We start from the raw sequence: 15,305 nt of genomic DNA, 5'->3' as shown, positions 1-15,305 counted from the left end.
GAGCTTACTAGGAGAAATAGAAGCTTTAATTAAAGGGTCAAATTTTCAAATATCCTTTGTAATTAGTGGTCATGGGCATCTTTCAGAGGTCTGTTGACAAATGTACTTAACATGACGTAAAAATATTGTCGTGCTTGCAGGTGTAGCCTTTATATAACTCTGTCTGTATCAAAGACATAATTCCAAAAAGCTTATTTCACACCCCACTGCCTTTCCAGAGCAGCTTTTAATAACAGTGCCTGCAATCATCATTTTGCACCTAATCTCTTTGTATGTGTAATTTACTGAAGGTTATTTTTGAGGCTTAAATTCTCTCCTTTTCTACCTAAGGAGGTATTTCAGTGGGCTGTGTTTGCTAATACAGTCATCCAGATTTTGTCCACCAGTGAGTTCCAACGGAGCTTTGAGTTATGAGATCCCTCCCTGTGGCCAGAGCTGCTAAGTGAGTATCTGGTGCACCAGCTGGGTTAGGGCAGCCATCTGCTCTGCTGCTTTAAGCTTTTTCAGCTGGAAGACAGACAAGGAATAGCAGAATCCTCCCATGGACATCTCCCTGCCCTAAATAAAATGTCTCTGTTGATACAGAATCACATGAAATAGGTGTAGGTCTGAGCAGGTGAGAAATGGATCTGCCTCGAATGGTTTAACCTCAAGAAATGGGAAAAGGAATTAAAACCCAACTGAGGTGGGAAATATTAGCTTTAAAGCCACCCCATAGTGACCAGCATTCCTCCTCCTCCTCTGCCTGGAGTGGGATGGGACAGGACTTTTCCTTCTGCCATCAGGAGACTGAAGGGCCAGGGAGCTGAGGAGCTCTGAGGAGGGATTTTGAGCAGTTGCAGGAGCAACCTACAAGCAAAAAAATAACTGATGCACAGCTTAGAGGAAAAGATATGGGGTACCTGATGCTGCAACGTCTGCAATTGGCCTCTTTGTGACATTGGCCATGAATCCCACGATGGAGAAGATGACAAAGCCAGCAAACATGCTCGTGCATGAGTTTATGCAGCACACTATGATGGAGTCCCTGAAACAAAGGGAAAAGGGGCTTTAAGCAGCAGGGAAGGGAAATGTTCATCCTCTTTAGTTTGCTTTTTGGTTTTTTTTTTGTCCTGTGGAAAGATTTCATGATTTAGGATTTCACAGTTTGGGTTCCATTTCATGCTGAGGAAGTCTCTCCCACTGTTACACATCTCACCCCCAGCCAGCCAGAACAGTTAATACTCAATACTAAACTTTAATTCAATTATCTGTACACAGAGACAGAACTCAGCTCCAGCTGAGACAGGCAAGTGCCACTGCAATATGTGCAGTCATCTGCTTACCTGTAAACATTATTGTGGAAAGGGTTGTAACTTCCAAGGGCAATCAGTGAACCAAGACCCAAACCGTAGGAGAAGAAAATCTGTGTGGCAGCATCCAGCCAAACCTGATTGCAGGAAACAATTTTTTTAAAAATCTGTTTCTGCACTTGAGGAGCAGGTCATATGTCTGAAAGGGGAACAGTGAGGAGTGAAACTTTTGTTTACCAGGACGGAATATTTACCTCAGAGTCTGAAAGCTTACTGAAGTTGGGAGTTATATAGAATAAAATGCCTTCCTTTGCTCCAGGCAGTGTTACACCACGGAAGAACAAGATAAGCAGCATAACATAGGGATAAGTAGCAGAGAAATATACCACCTGAAGAAACAAGACAGTGTAAGTGTGCAAGGAACAATGATCAAAAGTATTTGCTCCCTGAAAATGCCCTAGCAGCAACTGAGGGTGGCTTGTAAAATTGAGGAATTTTTCAATGAAAAAGCTTGGGAAGTGCCTACAGCAAAATTCCCTGAACTTCCCCAGGTTTAAAGGCAGGTGGCTGTTGAGTATTTTTTCTGCAAAGAGAACAGATTGGACTAGGATATTTTCACACACTCTTTTTGGTATTTAACACAAGGAAGTCCCAAAAGCACCAGGATCAGGGCACCAGACTCCTGCTCGTAAAACATCTGGCACTTTATTTCCCCCACTTTCTCCTCCTCTCTATTACAGGCTCCTACTTTCTTGCCTTTTCAGAGGTCCTTTAAAAAAACCCTTTCTGAAGTCAGACTCAGCCCTCTTTTTGCCCTCTTTGTGATTTGGAGACAGGAGAAAGAGAATGGCTTGCTCTGAGCTCAGCTAAGCCCTGTTCCAGTTTGAGGTGGGTCACAGTTATAACCCCGTGTCAAAAGCTAACAATCCATTCCTTCAGTGGGAAGAAATCCCAGTCCTCTGCACCAGACCTGAGGTCTTCTAACCCAACCCTTCCCTTCAGCTAAACTCCATTGCTGCAGCTTTTTGTTTCCCTAAGATTTCTTCTGGCAGGGAAAGGCACGAGCCAATGCCAGATGTTGCTGCCCTTTCATTCAGCAAGGTCTCTCAATAACATAATTTCCTTTAATTGATTAATAAATCCTAATTTCCACTCACAGCCAGGCAGACCCCAGGAAGCACAGTGTGAAATCCTGTGAAAGGACCTCAAATGTTTCTCACAGACACGAAGTGGTGAGCGGCTCTTCCCAGCACTCCCTTACATCTCCAGCTCCAGCAAGAGCACAATTCATATATGTGTATATAAAATAAATGCACAATTCTTGCTGAAACCAAACCACTTCATCCTCACTCTACTGCTATCCTAACCAGCTGGAATATCCATCTCAGGAGCAAGCAGGAATAATTTTAGCTGATTTTATACCTGGCCAAGAGGCCTGTAAGTGAAGCATCTAAGGCTGTGCTCTGAGCTAGCTACAGAGCAGCCAGCTCTTTCTAGAACACAGGGCTGTACCAATCCAAGAAAACACAAATTAAATACTTCACAGAGCTCAGATAGCCACACTTCCCCCTGGGCCTCTTACCTCAAGAATTTTCAGAATATTTGAGCAAAATGGACATTTTTAATTGAAAGGCATTTACAGTACTCTTTAATCTTACCTTTCCAGTCCAGCCTACCCCCTTCCAGATACAAAAATACACCAGAATCCAGGCAATTGCCAGGGTGATTGCCAGCGGCCATCGGATTTGCCCCGGCTTTTCCAAGCCATCGGTCATTTGGTGCATGTTGCGTCTGGAACGAGCCAACAGAACGGGGCACTTGGCAAAGAGCTCACAGGATAAAAGAGGAAGGACAGCAAGGTGATCCTTGCACAGGAAGGGGAGAGGGAAATGCTGAGCTTACTCCCAGAACTCCACCACGGCACTTGTCATGTTGGTGGTGTTGGCTAAGGTGTAGTTGGAGAAGCAGCGGTCGGTGTTCCAGGGGTTCTCACAGTGCTTCCAAGGAAGGGTCTGGCCAAGGAAGAGAACCAAAAAATCCTCAAGTCAAACACTTTTTAAGCAAGGATTACCTCAAGTATCTCTTTCTCTGCTAGAACTGACAGCTGAGTGCAGAACTAAAGCACCTGGAACTCTGCAGACATTGATCTCCCCGGGGTGAAAGTTATTTAAATTCCTATCAGTTGTGGGAGGCAGGTGTGGAAATATTCCTTTTTTTCCTTTAACACAGCAGTCCAAACGCTCTGGATTCAATACACTCACCATGAGAGTATACTGAAACAACAGAAAGGACCTCCTGGAGGTCCTGGTACCTCTTGCTGAACAAGAGATAATAAAGTTGTCATGGTTATTGATCAGAGAGTTTCATTTTCCCCTCAGGTCAGGGGATAACTAGAAAAAAGGTAAAATTTCTATTTGTTGCGTGCACGTTCTGCATGTGTCCATCCCATCTTTCAGAAGTTCTGAGGAGCAGAACCTGTTTCTCATGGTATCCATTAGAATGAGCCTCATTTACATATAATTTACAGGTCCTTCTGATGGCAATTGGAAAATCCTCTCACAGAACTGCTGTATCAGGGCACTGCGTGCTTTATACACAAGGATATGAGGCTTCAAGGGAATTAGAAGTCAATATTCATTTAACATGGGCCACAAGAAACACTTCCAGACTCTGCCTGACCTTTCACATCAATAACAGTTCTGAGGACAACAAAGCAGAAATGGTCATGTCACTCCCAGACAGTAATTAATGCAAATTTGGTCAAGGCAAAATTCTTTAAAGCCAAGAACAAGCAAGCATGAGCAAAATTTATAGAAGAGACAATTGAACAATGATGCATTAATTATATACAACTTATGTAAGAATGCTTCCTCAGATGGCCAAACCCCACAAATCAGACAAGACTTACTCAGCTGATGAATCACCCTTGAGGGGTAAAAAAAGGCAGCTAAAAATAAAGTAAACAGGAAAGAAAACAAAGCAAAAATAACAACAATGAATGGAAGTTCAGAGTTAATCAAATCACAGACCTTCCATTCCATGGGGGTTTCTTTAATAAACCCCTCAGTCATTAAACCACATTGCAATGATACTGTTTCCCAAAGAACTCATGTTTGTGTGGCTGCTTCTGGAGAAATAAAATAACTGATTGTACACTAGAATTTTTCTTGGGGGAGTGAATGGCCTGTAAGCTCAGTTTTCTGTTCTAAATTTCTTGTGGAGAAAAAAAAAAATGGAAAGAGATTTTTACAAAATAGGTTTTTTTTCAGTAAGAATGGATTATCCCACAGATTTCTGTGCATGCTGTGTTAACCTCACAAATCTACACTGAAGCAAATTAGCGATATATCCATATTTTACTTGGCTTTACATCCAAGAAACAATTCCCCATCCCCTCTGACACACACTTACAGTGGTAAAGGAATTATACAGGTAGTATATGGCCCAGGAAATAATCACAATGTAGTAAATATTTAGCCAAAAGGACAGGACTGCAGCAGCCAGTCCCACACCTGTAAGGAGAACAAAGAGAAATGAAACAAGGGAAATTCTAATTGCAGAGCTGCAGCTGGGGGCACACACATGACACGGGGCAGGCACAGCTGGGGAAATGTTGCACAAGGGAGAATTTCAGAAGAGCCATTACACAGAGGTCATGATTTGGCTGGTGGCTCAGCCATCCATGGGGTCACTGCCAGAGTTCGGCTCTCTGAGTGCTGCAGTCCCACCTGCTGCTGCTGAGAGCTGCCTGGCATCTTTTACTCCCAGGAAAAGAGAGCTAAATCAGCTCATTCTCTGGAACAGCAGCCCCACAGGACCTGGTGGCAGATGCACACACAGTGAGAACATGTTCCAAGGCATTTAGGACACGGATCAGAGTGCCTGGTGCTCAGCACAGGGCTGCTGGCATGTCAGAGCAGAGAAATGCCAGGGTTCCACCATGAGGGTGTCTTCTGCTCCACATGGACACTCCAGGGCTGTTCTAAACTACTCAGGATGGCTGTCCCATGACCCTGAGCAGGAGGAAGTGCTCACAATAAATGGGATAATGCCAAGCAAGGCTGTACCAGCCCCTGCCAACAGCAGCAACTCGAGCAAAAACACTTCTCCGTGAGAAACAATTTCATCTCCCTGCGTTTCCCCAACACAGAAATCTCCCAGGGCAAAATTCAATCTCAACAAACTTTCTGCTCACCCTGTGCTAATTGTCAGTCCTACTGTGTGAGGTAATTTATAACACCACGTGCAGCTCTGCTGGGCCAGAACTCAGCTCAGGAGCTCGGAAGTGTCAAAGGATTTGGGATTAGAAGGGTGAAAAGCATTGTTTGAGAGGCTTGTGGGTCTGTGCAGAACCGGGATTAAAACCCTGGCGTTCTGGCAATCAAACCTCAAACTCAAGGTCAAAGTGTGGAGTGAGCTTGTCTTAAGGAATTCAGCATGAAATTGCCAAAAGTGTCTGTGTTTTGAATTTCAGTTAAAAAAAAACCTCAGGTAATGCCAGCCTCTGTGAGCTCAGAAGAATTTACTGAAGTTTACCAAATTGCTGTGAACAGTTCCAAACTGCTCAGACAACTACTGCTGGATATGCTGTTTGTAACAGTCTTTATGCATTTCTACAAAAAAAAACAAACCAACAAACCCAGAGTGTTGAAGTTTAAAAATAAGTTTGCTGCAATTCTAATGTGTAAATCTGGCTATTTTCAATGGAAAACAAAAAATAGAGCCCAGCACCGTTTCAAAATCATCAGTTACACCTCAGAAAATCCGTGCTTTCTCTAGAAAAATCATGGTTTAAATATAAATGAAAGGCACCAAGAAACATCCTTGCCCTGGCACTTTGTGAAACTTCTGCAATCTGGAAACAAATGAGAAATAATTGGAATCCATACTGTACCTTTGAACATTGGAGCAAGCTTCCACACTCCAAGGCCTCCTATAGATGTATACTGACCTAGGGAGCACTCCAAAAGGAAGAGTGGCACTCCAGCAAAAATTAAAGTAAGGAAATAGGGAATCAGGAATGCACCTAAAAAGAAATTCCAAAAAAAAGTCAGTTATAGTGGGAAAAAACACAACTGAATCTCCATTTTCCATCCTTTTCACGTATGAAAAGAAACCCATGGGGCTTTTTCTTTCCTCTCAGGTGTAACTTTTCAAAAATGTTAGTAGAAACTACACGTGCACTTCTGAACCAGCGAAAATAAAGGGAGAAACATAACTCCCCATCGTTTAAATTCTTTCTGTTGAAGTAAAAAGCTGAAATCCAGAAGCCTGTGGGCTTTGTTGCCTTCACCTCTCACAGACAGCACAAAGGCTTTAACCAGCCCTGGCTGCTTTCCAGCCTTTTATGGGGAGCTCAGAGTCAGCTGCAAACCCCATGAAATCCTCTCAAAAGTCAGCCCAAAAGAGAGGGATCTGCAGGGTTGGGTTGAGGGCAACGAGCTTTAGTTCTGCTCTGATATTTTATGGTCTTTTAAGAGCAACTGGCAGCTAGGAGTTAGAATAAAATTCAGAGCAGAGCTCACAGGAGAGCTCCACACTCCAAAATGGCTCTGAACTTCCAGGAAAAGTGGAAAGCAATAAAACCCTGAAAACAAAAGCAAACAAAAAACCCAAGCCGAAATAACAACAACAACAGAACCCCCAAAAACCCAAACAAAACAAAAAACCCCAAAAATCTCTCAAACAAACCAAACAAAAAAATCACAAAAACCCCCTAAAGCAACCAAAAAAAAAAAATCAAACCCCAAAACACCACAGCAAACAACCAAAAGAGCCAAAAGATAAACCAAACCAAAACAACTAAAAATCCCCAAAAAACCAAAAACCAAACCAAAACAACAAAACCCCAAAAACCCAGAACAAAACAAACGAACCCCAAAAAACCTCAAAATCTCTGTCAGCAAACAAAAACCAAACCAAAATAACAACTAAAAAACCCAAAAGACCCAAAACAAAGCAAAAAACCCAAAACAACAAAACCCCAAAAACCCAGAACAAAAGGAACCACCCCAAAAAACCCTCAAAATCTCTGACAGCAAACAAAAACCAAACCAAAATAACAACTAAAAAACCCAAAAGACCCAAAACAAAGCAAAAAACCCAAAACAACAAAACCCCAAAAACCCAGAACAAAAGGAACCACCCCAAAAAACCCTCAAAATCTCTGACAGCAAACAAAAACCAAACCATAATAACAACTAAAAAACCCAAAAGACCCAAAACATAGCAAAAATAGTCAAAAAGCCCCACTAAACCACCACACTAAACAAACAAAAAGCCAAAAATCCCAATCCCACCCCCCAATAAACCAACCAGCCAACCAAAAAAAAAAACACCCAAAAACTGCAGTTCCCCCAAAAAACCTACAAAAAATCCCCAACTGAAATAATCTACATGTATGAAAAATCTGTTGAAGCCAGGGTTTGATTTGTTGGTAATTTGGTGGCGACTCCTAACCACAACGTACCTCCACCGTTCTTGCCGCACAGGTACGGAAATCTCCACACATTCCCTAAGCCAATGGCATAACCTACACAGGACATAAGAAAGTCAAATTTCCCTTTCCAAGTGTCTCGGTCTGGAAGGTCCGTCTTCTTCTTCTGCACTTTTACTACCAAGGTTTTGGGCTTGTCGTTGGTGATGGAGGCGTCGACCTCGGTGGAGATCTGTCCGTCCGCCACTTTGGTGCCGTTGGTGGCCATGTCTCTGGGCTTGGCTGGCGAGGCTCTGGCGGCGGCCGGGCGGGAGATTTCAGCACCAGTCCACGTGGACAGCAGCTTTGCGGCTCGTGGCGATCCACCCGGGAGCGACGGCGTGGGCAGGGACGGCCCGGGGAGCCGGGACACGGAGCCTCAGCGCGCTCCGGAGCCACCTGCGCGACACGGGGACACCTCAGACACCCACGGCCACCGAGGGCTGGGCTCTGCCCTAGGGGATTGCTCTGCACTCAAATGGAAGCACGGGAGGATCCCTACAAGACAAGCTCTAAGATCCACCGATTATCGTTTTTCCTGTAGATCTCCTATGAGTCTACAGGAAGAATTTAAAAAAGAAATAATCAAGGAATAGCAGTTGCCACCTTTAATAGTGGATTAATACTGAATTATTGAATTTAATAGTAAATTTAGAATGTTCTCTATTAGCCAAAACAATCTCTGAGACCCACTGATGATATTTCTCTTACGAGCCTAAAGATGGAATTAAGAAGAAACAATAATCAAGGAATAGCAGTCACCACCATTAACAGTGGATTTAGAGTGTTCACTATTAACCAAAACAATCTCCAAGACCCACTTGTTACATTTTGCCCTATAGACCTCCTCTGAGTCTACAGAGAAGAGAATTTTAAAACAAAACAAACCCAAGGAACAGCAGTTGCCACCTTTCATAGTGGATTAATACTGAATTATTGAATTTAATAGTATTTAATTTTAAATTTAATTACTTATTAAATTAAATTGTTGAATTTAATAGTAAGTTTAGAATGTTCACTATTAGCCAAAACAATCTCTGAGACCCACTGATGATATTTCATCCCTTTAGATCTCTTACGAGCCTAAAGATGGAATTAAGAAGAAACAATAATCAAGGAATAGCAGTCACCACCATTAACAGTGGATTTAGAGTGTTCACTATTAACCAAAACTATCTCCAAGACCCACTTGTTATATTTTGCCCTATAGACCTCCTCTGAGTCTACAGAGAAAAGAATTTTAAAAAAACCCAAACCCAAGCAGTTGCCACCTTTAACAATTTAGAACGTTCATGATTAATCCAAAACAATCTCTGAGACCCACTGATTATATTTCATCCCCATAGATCACTTACTAGTCTACAGAAATCATTTTTAAAAAATAAAAAAATAAAATCAAGAACTAGCAGTTGCCACCTTTCACAGTGGGTTAACAGTAAATTTTAAAAGTTCACTATTATTCCAAAACAATCTCCAAGGCGCACTGATGATATTTTGTCCCTGTAGATCACTTACAAGTCTACAGAAAGAACTTAAAAAACATTTCAACTAATAGCAGTTGCCATCTTTAATAGTGGATTAATAGTGAATTTAGAATGCTCACTATTAACCAAAACAATCTCCAAGACCCACTTATTATAATTTTTCCTATAGATCTCTTACAAGTCTAGAGAAAAAAATTTAATAAATCAAGTAACAGCAGTTGCCACCTTTAATAATGGATTACTGGTGAATTTAAAAGGCTCAGTATTAATCCAAAACAATCTCCAAGACCACTTATTATCTTTTTTCCCTATAGATCTCTTAAGAGTCTACACAAAAAAGCATTCAAGAAATACCAAGTAATAGCATATGCCACCTTTAAAAGTGGATTAATACTCAATTTAGAATGTTTGCTATTAACCTAAACAATCTCTGAGACACAGCCATGATATTTTGTCCCTATGGATCTCTTATGAATCTACAGAAAGAATTAAAAAATGTAAATCAAGAAATTGCAGTTGCCACCATTAATAGTGGATTCCTAGTGAATTTAGAAAGTTCTCTGATCTAAAAGACTTTTCCTTAAAATGCTCCCAAAAGAATTAGACAATAAACCAGATCAAGCAACGGGACTTAATCCTGGGTAATGATGTCAAGTTTTGCATGTGGTTATAATTAAATGTTAATGTAAGACAAATGTTTCACAAAGCTTAAATTATAAGCACAGTAAGATGACAGCCTGCAATGTTCCCTCCTCATTTCTCTTTCCAGCCATTTGTGGACCTTTTAAAACACCATTGCTATTGCTAGCTACACTTTCAAAATCTAAATAAAAGAATAATCAAGGTAGCAAATATGGATTATGAAAAATGACCTGGGGTATTTTAGTCAACTCTGAAGCGCTTGTGGCTCCCACAAACTTCCCCAGCTCTGCTTCAGCTGGAAGAAACACACTGAAATGATGATTTTCATGTCTTCTGTGACGCATCCACCATCAATTTATTGTCTGTTTTTTCTTGATAACTCCTTTTGCCACGTGTCAGCCCAGTGCTCAAACCAGAGGCTGCAACACATGAAACACTGGCCAGGGTGAAGAAGCTGCACCTTGTCCTGGTAACACTGGGCATGAGGTCAGGCAGGGATCAACAATCATTTTATTTACAGATTTCTGTAAGGGAGGACTGAGGTTATTAGCTGTTCACTTCTAGTTAACAATTATGGTAAAAGGAACATTAAAAAAAAATAGGTAAAGGTTGTGTTTTTCTTTGAATTCTCATTTCTGATCACCGCACGATTATAAAGCCACGTCCAACTGTTGAAAAGGAAGTTTTTGGTTGGAAGGTGAGAATCAGCTGTAGGTGTGGTTGGGATGAGAACAAGGATGGTGCTTGTAACCTTCCTTCTTCTATGTTCCACTTCAGGGTGGGACTCAGAGAGGGAAAATCCATCTCTGCCCGCATCCTCACACACCCTGAGTGTGGATACCTCCCTTTTTTAAACCCCACTTTTCCACATCCCAAGCCTGTCCAATTTCCCATACCAAAGCCCACCACCCCCAGCTGTGCTCAGCATTCCAGGAAATGCATTTCCAGATGCAGGAGGAAATAGGGATCATCCTGGTGGCAAAAGGGCTGTGGGTGGCTGGAGCCAGCTGCAGGGTGCAGCCCCAGATGTGCAGTTTGGCAGCTCCATCTGCTGCTCAGCAGCCAGAACTGAACGTGGCTCTCTTCAGCCAACACAGCCTGGATGGAAAAAAACCCCACCAGGGTGTCCTGGGACTTTACAAACAGTCCTGCACTGGATTAGATTTGTTGTTGTTGTTGCAATTTGTGTTTGGGTTGGGCTTTGTCGTCAGCAGAGTTTCCAAGTATTGGAAGAGGCTGAATGTGTTGAGGATGAGTGGGAAAAAACCCCAAACCAACAAAACATCCCCCTCCAATAACCCAACACCACATGGAGAGATCTACATGTAAATCTCTTATTTGGTGTATAATGAGGGAGAAATCCCTGCTCCCAGGGATCTGGGCTGGGTCAGGACTGAGCAACCAAGCCAGGAGGAACAGGGATTGAGGGGAACGGGGATTGAGATGAGCAGGGATTGAGAAGAACAGGGGTTCAGAAGAACAGGGACTGAGAGGAATAGGGATTGAGAGAAACACGGACTGAGAAGAACAGGGATTGAGAGGAACAGGGATTGAGGAGAATGGGGATTGAGAGGAACAGGGATGGAGCCCCTCAGATCTCCAAACACGCTCCAAACAGATGAGTGCTGGGTGTGGAGCCTGTCCTGCTGCTCCAGCCCTCCCAGGCTCTGCAGATCCCTGGTGGGATTAAAGCCTCTGCTGAATGCAGAGAGAAACTCAGCCCAGTGCAAGACTCTGTGACAAAGACAAAACACAGGGTTAGTTAGGAAATCTGCAGGAATAAAGCAAGGAACCTCCTGGAGGAAGGAGCCCAGACCTGTTTCAGCACCTCTGTAATGCTGAGACTTCCTGAGACAGCCCAGCACATGTGTCAAGGGTGGCTGGGGCTTTTTATATTAAAAGATATTGAAAACAGTGGTTCAAGCAATCTCCTGGGGATGTGCTGCACTGTATCACACAACACAGCCACTGCACACACCACAGGTATCCCAAACCTTGCCAGCAGCAAACCTAGAGACTCAGCAGAGGCTCTTTTGGAGGGGATGCAGGTGGGGATTGAGCAGTTTGTTTCTGTGCTGCCCTCCCACTGCTGGTGTCATTGTTCCAGGTTTTACTGGCATCGGCATCCGTGCATGGACATTTGCGCATTTGTGATCATACAGCACATCGGCATCAGACAATGAACAAATGCCTCAAATCCACAGTTTTGAAAGTAGAGCTTTTACAAACTATGAAAAGTAACTTTTCCCAAGCCTAAGAAAGGATGATAATTAATTACAACAGAAGTGGAGCCTAACCTCCAATCCACACTGTCCACACACTGCAGTGCTTTATGACTTACAGAAACCCAGAAGCACGGGCAGTGCAGCAGCAGAGATCCTGGGAACACGCTCTTTAATGAGATTAGGCACTATCCCACAGCACTGGGATTTAAATTTCAAATTGCTCTGACATGGAATGGGACAGAAAGACACTTATGTAAGCTCTGTGGGCCGGCCTGGGCAGGAGGAAATACAAATTGCAGCTGTCAGGCAGCAGAGCAGGTACGGCACTCGCTCTCCAGCGCTGGCTTTGTGGGAAGGAGATGGAGAAATCCATTAAACAACTCCGTCTTTGCTCCTCCATCCCTTCACACCAACCCTGAGTGCGCTGGGAAGGGCACAGCAGCTTCCCACCACATTCCTCAGGGCACAAAAGAGCTTCCTTGACTTCAGTTACTAGGGCTGCTGAGCCAAGGGCTGCAAGCCCTCTGGATCAGGGGTTGGAGCCCAGCTGGTTGTCCCGCAGCACCACCAGGCTGGAGAAGAATGGCCTGGGAGAGCCAAGCTCACATAGCAGCCAAGGGCATGGGCACTACCAGGGAAACTGCAACAAAGGCAGGGCCAGCACACAAAAGCATTTTTCTCCCTCCTGGACAGCACAAAAGTGGATCAGAGTTGAGTTCATGAAAGTGAACAGCAATATTGCTGTCATCTTTCACAAGTTTTCTTGCTCGTGGCAGCAAAAAGCAGAGAAATCTCTATTTGTGCATGACCAGCTGTGCAAACATTTCTGCTCAGGATCAGGCCAGGAAGTGGGGCAGTAGAAGGAAATGCATCAGATGCACTCTCCAGACTGTGGTCCCTAAAGTAGGACATGGAAACCGATTTTTTAACATATCTATATAAACGTTAGCATTGAGAAAAGCAGAATTCTCCATTCTGGATGCCTGAAACTTCTGAAGAGCAGGGATCCAGTCCCCACTTCTGGAAATCCCAACTCGCTTGTTTCGAAGTCACCTCTAAGACATCACCTCACCAAACTCCAAAGGGAACAAATCTGTGAAATATCCAGAACTGCAGAGTTAAACATGGGAAAATTTTCTCTCTTCTGGCACAGCTTTTTATTCCAGCTGTGCTGACAGAAAAGGCATCAAAACCTCAAAATCAGATGTGCAGATCTGTGCCCCAAGCCCTGCAGGAAGGAACCTAACAGGGCAGGGCAGGGCAAGGCTAGGGCTCAGTGTCACAGACAAAAATGCTGGTGATTGGTGGCCAGATATTCATCAGGAGAAGGCACTTCCATAGTCTGAGCAGCAGAGAAATCTCTTCTCAATTAATTCTCTACTGATCCAAACCCCAACAGTTCCAATGCATCTTTGCCCTTCTCCACACAGGACACACTGAAAGCAGGAAAGGCTCCAGTTTGAGGCAGATGTCACAGACCAGAAAGGAGATATTGGAACAACTTGAACAAGTTTTGCCATTCCAGTATAAATTATAACCTGGTCTACTGCCTGCTGCTTCTGCTAGCTTAGGATCCAGATTAATTCATTGCTTCATTTATTTTATGTGATCATGCAAGTTCATGCTGGATGGCAGAACCAAGCTCTACCCAGCAAATATTTTTATTTAAACCACTTTATTTAATTTGCACTGATGTGGAGAATGCACTCCCATGTGAGCCCAGTTCCTCAGTGTAATCTGATGCTACAAAGAACAGCACAAGAAGGACAGAGAGGGAGGATCTGGCTCAGTTTAAAGCCTGGCAGAGGAGAGCCCGGGTTCAGGTTTCACTTATTGCTGACTTTTCTGATCTTTGTGGCTGAGCTTCCCACTGAGGAGGGGTTAAATCAGATCCCATTCTTCCTAGGCTGATGGGGTGAACTTCCTTTATAGCCTGGTCTCTAAATCCTCCAGCCAGCATCTTCACCCTGCAGCCAGAGACACCAAAAGGAGCCCTGGACAGGGAGCAAGGGGCCAGTTTTGAGGTCAGGGTGGAAAATGAGGTGAAAGCAGTGCAGGGAGCCCTTGGCAGCAGCTGGAGGCTCCATCTGCCACAGCAGGGGCTGATCCTGCCCAGAGCCAGCTCTGAGGGGACAATTCCTGAGGCAATTCCTGCTGTGGGGAGCCTCAGGCCAGAGGAGTCAGGCAGGAGGATGCCGAGACTTTGAGCATCAACTCTTCCAAAAAAGGGGCTGCTGGAGTGGGGAGACAGAGCTGGGGTCAGACTTGGGGTGAGACAAAGCCTGGAGAGTAACAGGAGAGGCCAATGGATTTCCCTCTCTTCCTCCCCACATGGTGCTTGGCACAATGTGGGGGAAGTACAGGAATGTGCTGAGAAATGGAATGTGAGAACTGTCATGGAATTATTTAGGTTGGAAAAGCCCTGTCAGATCCTCGTGTCCATCCCTGACCAACCCAGCACTGCCAGCCCCACCGTAGTGCTCTGCCCCCAGGTGCCACATCTGCACCTCCTTAAAGTCCCTTCAGGGACGGTGACTCAGCCACTGTCCTGGGCAGCCTCTGCCAGTGCTTGACAATCTTTTCACTGAAGAAATTTTTCCAAATCTCCAAAGTAAATCTATCCTGGAGCAACCTGAGGCAATTTTTTCTCCTCCTGTCCCTGTTCCCTGGGAGCAGATCCCGACTCCCCGGCTGTCCCCTCCTGGCAGGAGCTGTGCAGAGCCAGAAATTCCCCCTGAGCCTCCTTTGCTCCAGGCTGAGCCCTTTCCCAGCTCCCTCAGCTGCTCCAGCCCCTTCCCAGCTCCGTTCCCTGCCCTGGACACGCTCCAGCCCCTCCAGGTCCTTCTTGTGAGGGTCCAGAGGTGCCCCAGGATTTGGGGTGGTGGCTCAGCGGTGCCAGCACAGGGGACAATCCCTGCCCTGCTCCTGTGGCCTCTCTATTCCCAGCCCAGGGGCCAGCGGCCTCTTGCCCACCTGGGCAGCCCTGGGCTGGTGTCCAGCCGCTGTTCCCAGCACCCCCAGGCCCTTTCCTGCCAGACAAATTCCCTTCAGGCTCTCAGACAGCCAGGGAAGCTCAGCTGCTTGCTCCCAGCTGTAGCCACCCCTGAGGAAACAAATTCCCTCTCTAGCCACAGAGCAGAGCCTGCTCGTGAAGGGAAGGAGGAAAAGAGTTTCTCAAAAACAGCCT

General features: G+C 44.6%; 1 protein-coding gene across 5 annotated transcripts in view; it reads right to left on the bottom strand.

The window, feature by feature from the left end:
- The window catches only part of SLC6A1 (solute carrier family 6 member 1), a 58,944-nt gene that overhangs the window by 11,699 nt on the left and 31,940 nt on the right, over positions 1-15,305 (bottom strand). For 4 of the 5 annotated variants that reach the window (XM_005531816.3, XM_088061875.1, XM_088061873.1 and 1 more), the window contains exons 2-9: positions 7,762-8,166; positions 6,187-6,318; positions 4,704-4,804; positions 3,195-3,304; positions 2,951-3,083; positions 1,547-1,681; positions 1,326-1,429; positions 903-1,027 (exon numbers count right to left, since the gene is read on the bottom strand). In XM_005531816.3, coding sequence (XP_005531873.1) covers positions 903-1,027; positions 1,326-1,429; positions 1,547-1,681; positions 2,951-3,083; positions 3,195-3,304; positions 4,704-4,804; positions 6,187-6,318; positions 7,762-7,996 — 1,075 coding nt within the window. In that variant the 5' untranslated portion in view covers positions 7,997-8,166. Of the gene's footprint in view, positions 1-902; positions 1,028-1,325; positions 1,430-1,546; positions 1,682-2,950; positions 3,084-3,194; positions 3,305-4,703; positions 4,805-6,186; positions 6,319-7,761; positions 8,167-10,123; positions 10,221-15,305 lie in introns of those variants that run through there. The other variant, XM_088061874.1, reaches the window with a different exon arrangement.

Source organism: Pseudopodoces humilis, chromosome 13 (genome assembly GCF_049639895.1).
Source record: "Pseudopodoces humilis isolate 2021_Gansu_Grassland_sample_001 chromosome 13, ASM4963989v1, whole genome shotgun sequence".
NCBI classification, from domain to species: domain Eukaryota; kingdom Metazoa; phylum Chordata; class Aves; order Passeriformes; family Paridae; genus Pseudopodoces; species Pseudopodoces humilis.
The sequence above is the reverse complement of the archived record's forward strand: the minus strand, read 5'-3'. Positions and strand labels throughout refer to the sequence as shown.